The sequence below is a fragment of the Salvia splendens genome, chromosome 1 (genome assembly GCF_004379255.2).
Source record: "Salvia splendens isolate huo1 chromosome 1, SspV2, whole genome shotgun sequence".
Classification (NCBI taxonomy): domain Eukaryota; kingdom Viridiplantae; phylum Streptophyta; class Magnoliopsida; order Lamiales; family Lamiaceae; genus Salvia; species Salvia splendens.
Genome location: NC_056032.1, coordinates 40,273,100 through 40,282,704, shown reverse-complemented (window position 1 = coordinate 40,282,704; position 9,605 = coordinate 40,273,100). Strand labels below are relative to the sequence as shown.

General features: G+C 32.7%; 1 protein-coding gene across 1 annotated transcript; it reads right to left on the bottom strand.

Annotated features, from left to right (window-relative positions):
- Nucleotides 1-3,996: 3,996 nt before the first annotated feature.
- Nucleotides 3,997-4,937, bottom strand: LOC121800236 (protein SRC2 homolog). The gene has a single exon (XM_042199816.1). The coding sequence runs from the start codon at nt 4,873-4,875 to the stop codon at nt 4,114-4,116; it is 762 nt and encodes a 253-aa protein (XP_042055750.1). The 5' UTR covers nt 4,876-4,937; the 3' UTR covers nt 3,997-4,113.
- Nucleotides 4,938-9,605: the final 4,668 nt, after the last annotated feature.

The window sequence follows — 9,605 nt, the reverse complement described above, 5'->3', positions numbered from 1 at the left end:
ATGAAGTAATAAACATATACAATGAAGTAAAATGGACAAGTAATGAAGATCGAAAAATTTACACAGCAGCACATCTCATCAAAAAAAACTAGATCTAATGGCCCAGATTTGATCTCTAGTTCGGTTTTTAAAATTGGTTCGACATTGATCACAACTATATATATATATATATATATATAGAGTCGTGATCATATGATAACCCCTAAATATCGTAATAACCCTATAACCAAATCTGGACCACACATATTTCTAATCATGCGGTTGAGATTCAAACTTAGATTTACTTCATAAAAAAAAGCGCGGGGGTAAAACTGTCATTTCCCTCATTTAATTTCTGAATTTCGCCAAATATCACGTAAAATAATAAAATGATAGGTTTATTGCATAGAATGATAGTTTTGAGATTCAAACTTAGATTTACTTCATAAAAAAAAACGCGGGAGTAAAATTGTCATTTCCCTCATTTAATTTCTGAATTTCACCAAATTTCACGTAAAATGATAAAATGATATGTTTATTGCATAGAATGATAGTTTTGCCGGATAGAATGATACTCTGAATTGATAAAATGATACTTTTGACTGACTGATAAAATGATAGGTTTATTGCATAGAATGATAGTTTTGCCGGATAGAATGATACTCTGAGTTGATAAAATGATACTTTTGACTGACTGATAAAATGATAGGTTTATTGCATAGAATGATAGTTTTGCCAGATAGAATGATACTCTGAGTTGATAAAATGATACTTTTGACTGACTGATAAAATGATAAAATGATATATGTTAGGTTTATTGCATAGAATGATAGTTTTTCCGGATAGAATGATACTCTGAGTTGATAAAATGATACTTTTAGCTTATAAATGTTAGGTTTACTGCATAAAATGATAGTTTTGCCGGATAGAATGATACTTTCAGCCGATAGAATGATAGTTTTGCCGGGCAGAATGATACTTTCAGCCGATAGAATGATAGGTATTTTTGGTGTATAAAATGACATTTTTGTTTAATAAAATGATACTTTTACCTGATAAAATGATAATCTAAGCGGATAAAATGACAGTAACCTTATAAAAATGATACTCTGAGTTGATAAAATGATACGTTTACTGCTTTGTAGGTTTGTATATTATGTATTGTGTCGATTATATTAGGTTTATTGCATAGACTGATAGTTTTGCCGGATAGAATGATACTATGAGTTGATAAAATGATACTTTTTACTGACTGATAAAATGATATATGTTAGGTTTATTGCATAGAATGATAGTTTTGCCGGATAGAATGATATTCTGAGTTGATAAAATGATACTTTTGACTGACTGATAAAATGATAAAATGATAGGTTTATTGCATAGAATGATAGTTTTGCCGGATAGAATGATACTCTGAGTTGATAAAATGATACTTTTGACTGACTGATAAAATGGTAAAATGATATATGTTAGGTTTATTGCATAGAATGATTGTTTTGCCGGATAGAATGATACTCTGAGTTGATAAAATGATACTTTTGACTGACTGATAAAATTATATATGTTAGGTTTATTGCATAGAATGATAGTTTTGCCGGATAGAATGATACTCTGAGTTGATATAATGATACTTTTGACTGACTGATAAAATGATAAAATGAGCGAAACTCAGAAATTAAATGAGCGAAATTTGGATACGTAAATTTTATCATGAGCGAAATGACATATTTACCCCCGCGCTTTTTTTTATGAAGTAAATCTAAGTTTGAATCTACACCACGTGATTTTAAAAATGTGTGGTCCAGATTTAGTTATAGGGCTATTACGAAAATTGAGGTTATCATTATAATGCACCCATATATATATATATATAGGGTCATGATAATCTACAGACCCTCTATAATACAAACTATACAAACTTTAGGCATTGACATTGTTGACATTCCCCCAGTGACAGAATTTGTATTAGGCGTTGACATTGACATTCCCCCGGTGACAGAATTTGTATTAGGCGTTGACATTCCCCCATTGACATAATTTGTATTAGGCGTTGACATTGACATATGAATCTCATTGCTAACCGTTGATTACTTACAAGGAGTGTGTGGGATTAAAGTTTGTAGTTTGTATTTTAGATAGGAGTTTGTATTTGATCACACCTATATATATACTAGGGTGCTAACTATTTACAACAATAACTAATACCTATCAGTGCTATGCATTAAAACTATCAACACAAACACATAATTATATCAATACAACATGTAAATATAAATATCAATACAAAGACATAATTTATCAATACAAGAAAGATTGACAAATCTATATCTTTGTGTTGATATTTTTAACATACAATATTGATATTCAGGTATTAGTTATTACTATAAAAAGTTAGTATTTGATCACAAACATATATATGTATTAATGATGTGTTTTTGCTATAGTGATGTATTATTAACAACACTGTTGTTAATATAATGCATCACTATTAGAATACATCACTATTAGAGTGATGTGTTTTGTTAACAACAGTGAAGTAAACAACATGAAGTTCATTATAATGAACTAATAATAAACTTATAATGAACTTCAGATTTCTAAATTATGCATGATGATGTCTTTGTTTTTAAATCTCAAAATTCCCTATAATGAACTACAAATAAAGTTGTAATGAACTCCATATTATTATATAATGATGTGTTTGACGTTTAGTGTTTAAAACTAGTTTGGTATATAATACAACCATATATATATAAGGGTGTGTTAAGGTCCTTCACAACTTTTCAGTGCAATGTTCTTTTTAATCACAACCCTTGGATCATTGAATTGGATGGTTGTGATGATCTGCATTATTTGACGAAAAATCTGCATTATTGGTCGGTATACATTATTAGAACAAAAATTTGCATTATTAGTTGGTGTGCCAACTGAAAATCTGCATTATTCAACTGAAAATCTGCATTATTAAATGACATGTGACATCAATCCCGTCGGATGACAAAATCGTGGGGCTTAGATTAAAAAGAATAATAAAACAAAAGATAGAAAAATGATCTGAATATATCCCTATATATATATATATAATCATAGCAAAGTATAATTATATTTCATCCTTTTCCATGAAAATATAAATTCTTTTCATTTTAGTTCATTACATAAAATAGTCTATTTGTATTTTTTTAAAATATATTATTTACTGGCCATACTTTAATCACTTTTTCTTATTTAATTAATCATACATTAAAACTCATGTCATCTAAAAGATAAGATGATACTCATAAAACTTATTTATTCTCTTACATTACATTTTTTAATACATCAAATGCAAAAAAAAGTGTGAAACATCTTTGCAAATATTTTGGGTTTATGACAAACTCATCTGAGATATTATGAACATAATTATTTCAATTGACACTTCATAACTAATAGTAGTAATATTTTAGAGCGCAAAAAATAAAAAATGATGACGTTTTTAATGTGATATAATTTCTCAATTAAATAAGAAAATATCAGTTCAGGTTCAATATACTCGTGTGTTTGATTCAATTAAAGGTGATGGTGAATTTTAATTTTAATTTTAATTTTAATTTTATGAAAGATAAGATGAGCATTTGTGTGGATTGCGGCGACTAAAGGTGATGGGTGAATTTTATTAATTTTATAGTATATGATAAATATCGTAAGTGGAAGATATCGTTATCAAAATTTATGACATAATTTAGACTAATCTGTAAAGGTGATGGATGAATTTTTTAATTATTTTCTGAGATATGATAATATCCAATGTGGAAGATATCATTTTCTCAATTTATGACACTGATCTCATTAAATAAGAATATATTTTTATTTTAGTATTAAAATTATCTAAACGATACTAATACAGTATGATTTTTATTTCAATATTTAGTTTTAAACTTCACAATTTTACCTCGACTATAATATCGGTTTTAATATGTTCCCACAGATCTGAAGAAACTTGCCAATGTTCCTTCCATACCATTGTTTTGGATTCATGTATAAAGAAAACTGGATATCATTATCAGATTTAATTCATATATACAATAGCTAAACATCCACTCTTATGCAGAAACAAAATAAAGAAGAAAAGTAAGAAAGAAATGAATAACAAATCATCTAGAAATCAAAATCACCCATATCGCCCATGGCATCGCCGTAACCATCAGCATAAGCCGCCGATTCGCCAATATCTCCCACCAACAATCCTCCCAGCAATCCCGCCCCCAATCCCAACCCTAATCCACCGCCCATCCTATTCTTCTTCGGCTTCTGCGGCTGCGCGTACGCCGCATATCCCGCCGGCGGAGCAGCTGGGTACCCTTGCCCATACCCGCTCGTCGTTGGATACCCTCCGTACCCGTACCCAGGATGCTGCTGCGCGGGCGGGTAGGCATACTGCGGCGGCGGCGGATACGCCGTGACGGGCTCCTCCGCCGCGCGCTTGGGCTCCGCAACCTGGTGGGTGAATTTATCCCCAAATTTGTAGGCGAATTTTAGGGTTCCTTTGGATTTGCCGGAGGGCGTGATGACCTGATGGTCGACGGTGCGGTCAGCGGCGGCGGAGTCGGGGCGGAAGAGGTCGTGGACGGAGACGGTGACGGCGCCGATGTCCTTGTCGGGGCCGATGGTGCTCTGCGTGCGGAGCTGGAAGAGGAGGGAGAGGCCGGGCTTGGTGAGGTAGGGCTCGTCGACCACGAACTCCATGCGGTGGTTCCATTTGGGGGAAGTGCCGGAGTTCTTGTCGACGAGGGTGCGCTGCATCGATTGGGGGTAGCCGGCGATGGAGACGTCGACGTAGACGTCCATTTTGGAGAAGTGGTTGACGTCCTTGAGGCCCTGCGCGGAGAGGAGGGTGATGTTCAAGCGGCGATACTCCATTTGTTGAGTTGATTAATTGGTTGGAATTAGGGATTTGAGAAAGTTTAGAATTGAGGATTTGGGAGTTGTGGGGGAGGCTATATATATAGGGAGAGGAAAGTGAGGCGGCTAAGGAAAACTACATGGCGAGGAAGGTGCATTACACCGCCTTTTAGTTTAGTTATTTCAGCCATTCAGCGTTTAGTCCGTGTTGACATCATGATTTCTGATATGCATGACGGGATATATTCAAATACTAATGTAACAATTTATATTCAATTTTTTATATAGAGTGTAGTACAAAAACAGTCCCGCCCTTAGAGCATCAACATCCGTGCTCTTGCCAACGAGCACGGATTACTCCCTACTCTTAGGTAAGAGCACAACACTCACATCCGTGCTATTCCGTAAGGACATGCTCAAGGGTTCCACCATTCTATTATTCAATTTAAATAAAAATATTTCCACAATATTAAAATGCATTAAAAATAACCGTAATATTACATAATTAAAACCCTAAAAATTAAAATTTTCTTCATTATTGTCTTAAATATTAAAAATTACATAATTAAATTCATAAAATTAAAAAAACCCACTACTCGTGGCCGAATTTTGCCCAAATGGATGATGAATGTGTGTATTTATAGATGATTTTGGGATTAATTTATTTTTAAAAAAATCAAAAAAATGGTAATAAAATCTGTATATTTTTGGGAATCCAAAAATATATTTTTTTAATTTTTGGTATTATTTTTGATTTTTTTTAAAAAGAAAAAATATGTCAACGGCCAATAGAAACGCGCCACGTCGCCCTGCTCGCTGGCACTGACGTGCTCTTAGCTAAGAGCAGCGCCGTGCCAGCGCCAAGAGCGCAGCGGCGGACAGCGGTGTCGTGCCGCTGGCACGGACGGACGGACAGCGGTGTGCTCTCTGCTGTGGATACTCTTAGTTCCTGGACTTTCAAAATATCTCCAGATAATCCTGGACTAAGCGTTTATCTCGAAAATGGTCATTTTTACTGTTTTGGATCGAAAAGACCCTTTTGGGGGTTTGGCCATTTTAGTCATTTTAATATTTTTACTTTTGAGTGTGGCAATGTGTAAGCTTATTATTTTATTTTGTGCAGGTTGTATCATAGATTTATCACTTTATAATTCTCTATCTTGCCTCTCTTTTAAACACCTTCTCTCTTCTATCTCTCTTCTCTTTATAAGTAAAAAATGCCCAATACTCTGCCAAGTACTACATCTGATATTTCTTTTAATACCCGATATGATATTATTTTTTGTATTACATCGTATATAGTAATCAGGGAGCCAATTTGATATTATTTTTTGAAGTTGATTTAACCGTATACTACATCTGATATTATTTCAACATCTTTTTCACTTGAGTAACATTTCTAACGAGATCCATTTAAGTACCCACCCACTATATTACTCCTTACTAGGTACCATCAGTTTTTTTCTCGATTTCGGACTTTTCGAACGAATCATATATAGAATAATTTTGCAAATTACAAATTGGAAAACCAAGTTGATTTTATCGACAATCACCCAATTACAAATTGCTACTATTAAGGATAAGGTTTTTGTTAAACACATCTGCAAAAATACCCATCTTACCGTTATCCAATGACAACCCAAACTCCAATGAAGTAAAATCATAAAAATAAGAAGTCTTTTTCATAAAAAAATGACAAAATAAATAAATTAATTAACATTGAAAATTAAATTTAATTCTAAAATCGTATTATCACTTCACATAACTAACTAAAGTTTTATGAAAATACTACACTATTAATTTTCAATATTTTGCAATAATCTATTTTATTATTTTCCATCAAAATAAGATATATCCATAGCTACGAATCCATTAGTATTTTTTTAAAATATGAATTACATTTATAATGATTAATTTAATACTACTAATATTAAATGCCTTATTTTTTCAGCCCACCAACTAAAAGTGGGTCCCGCAATAAACCTTTCTTCTTCTTCTCAACTCATCTTTTCACTTTCTGCAACTCATTTTTCGAATTTCTTCTCGGAAATGTTCAAGGTGTTACTCTCTCTCGATTTCTCGTCAAACTTATATAGACACCAAACACTGCATCTGCTATCTTCTCTGCCCCGACACACCGTGGGGTCGACGGCGATTTCAAAGATCGGAACTAATGGAGTTTCTCGGCCCGCGTTGGCCGGCGGTGGGGTCGCCGACCCCCTCCGACCCACCTAGATCCATCATTGCGGCTCGTCGTTGGCATCCGCATCCGCCGCCGCTACCACGAATAATCAAATAAAATTCACGCCAATTACAAATTTCCCCAAAACTCACAAACTGCAATGTATCTATCAAACCTACTTGCTCAAACCCATGATAATGGCTACAAATAAAACAAACAACGGAAACCAAGTCAAAATTTCCCCACCTTCGCGCCGAATATGCCCAATCAAGTCAAAATCCACACAATTCGGATAACACCACCAGAAATAAACCTTTTCTCGCAACAATCCATTTGATACCTATTTTGCGTCGACTTTTGCAGAAGGAAGAGGATGAAGAAGAAGGGAAGAGAGATGGAGGAGAGAAATATAAAAAATCAGACAACCTGTACAAATCAATAAATGTGCTGACAGTCTGAAAAAGTCAAATTTTGGAAATGAGGGAATTGCTCAAGCCCCTAAAAGGGTATTTTCGACCCAAAACAGTGAAAAATGACCATTTTCGAGATAAACGCTTAGCCCATGGTTGTCTGGGGATATTTTAAAAGTCCAGGGACTAAGGGCGAGATAAACGCATAGTCCAGAGACTGTTTTTGAAGTTCACTCTGATATATATTGAGTATTTCAATTCACTTAAGACAATCTTCACCGAATATTATTGTTATAAAACAAGTTTTACAATTTGTTATCAATTAATATATGCTTATTATTTTTATAAATCAAATCATACAATTTGTATCAATTTGACTTTTAAGGAATTAGCTCTCATAAAAAAGCTGATCACACCCCCTATGTATATTTGGGTATTAAATATCACTAGTATCATGCCCGTGCGATGCACAGCTCGATTTAATTTCATCACTGTAACTTCATATTTTAATCTCATGGTTAAAAAATCACAGATGTGTAATACAATTTAAATGAACTAACCCTAAAATATATAATTAAACAACTTTATAAATCAACCAAGTGCTTTAAAAATCATAGATGTATAAAGCAATTTAAATGACCATTTTATTCTCTATCACAGAACAATAATCATAATTTTATATTATATTAATGTCTACCACAAAACAACAAACATATTTTATATTGTATTAATAGAAAATATAAATGCTTCAATACCATACACATCAATAAAAATAGAGATAATCATCAGTACTAAAGAGTCAATAAAATATAGAGATAAAGTAGTTAAGTATATGGGACATAAAAAAAATTTACAATATGATAAAAAAAATATTAGTTCTTTTGGAAAACTTATTTGCGTCAATCTCCTAGATACAAATTAAATTTTTCAAAACATTCACACAATCTCTCCCACGAAAAAAAGACATGTTGCTTATAATAATCGTGCATGAAAATTATTTCCAAAGTCAAACATAAAAATAGTTCTAAATTAAATAAATAAATAAATAAAACATTAACCTAACATAAACACATTGCCAAATCTTCTTCTTCACTCAGGTGTTAATTTCTTCTGCAATATACTTCTGCCGCAGCTTACGTATCCATCCCGTTTCCTTCTTTTTCTCGATCAATTGGAGATTCGACATTAAATTTCATTATCTCAAAAGATATAATATTATTTTAAGTTTTAGATTAATATTAAAATAAAGAAAACATTGGTAGCTCAATATCAATTATCGAAATAAACTACAAAACTCAAACTTACATGAAATGATTTAAAATTTATGCTTAAACAATTACCTCCAACACCACATTCCACGTAGTGTATATAATTCCTGCATTTACATAAATAATGATAATTAATCAAATCTATCCAATTGAAAGATGAACCCAAAGAATAAAGTTTATCGAAAATTCAGTGACATGTAATAGAAAATAAAGAGTGAAAGAATTTATAACTACCACATGTCATATTTTTATAGTCCAAAAAAAGAATTCGGATCTTAATTTAAATGAAATAAATATCAAATAAGACGTTATAGATATAACTAATCACAAAATGTTATTTTATTTTTTGCTGATTACATTCTCCATCCAAGCTTCATTGAACTCAACGATGAACTACAACTGGGCAATTAGGGTCATCTACACACCCAAATACCACCATAATAATCTCACCATTTACATTTTACATACAAAATTCACTCTTCAACGTTAGGGGTGTGCATTTGGGTTCGGTTCGGTTTTTCACCCTAACCGAACCGAACCCGAAAAACCGAATTTCGCCTAAAACTAAAACCGAACCGAAACCGAAAACCGAAAAACCGAACTTAAAAACCCGAACTAAACCAAAAAACCGAAATTATATAAAAAACCGAAAAATCGAAAAACCTTAAACCGAAAACCGAATTAAAAAACCAAAAATCTGGAGAGAAAGAAAACAGTACAGAAACTTAGAAATTTTCAACCTACAAAACATAACATGATAAAAATGATAATATTCCTAATCCATCAAAGGCATCAACCAACAAATACAAATATGCAATCAACATTCCACAATAAAAAATATCAACCAAAATGTCTTCAATAGTTTCAACACATTACATCAAAATAAAT

Excerpts from the sequence above, each read along its gene's own strand:
- LOC121800236 (XM_042199816.1), bottom strand. The coding sequence starts at position 4,875 with ATGGAGTATCGCCGCTTGAACATCACCCTCCTCTCCGCGCAGGGCCTC.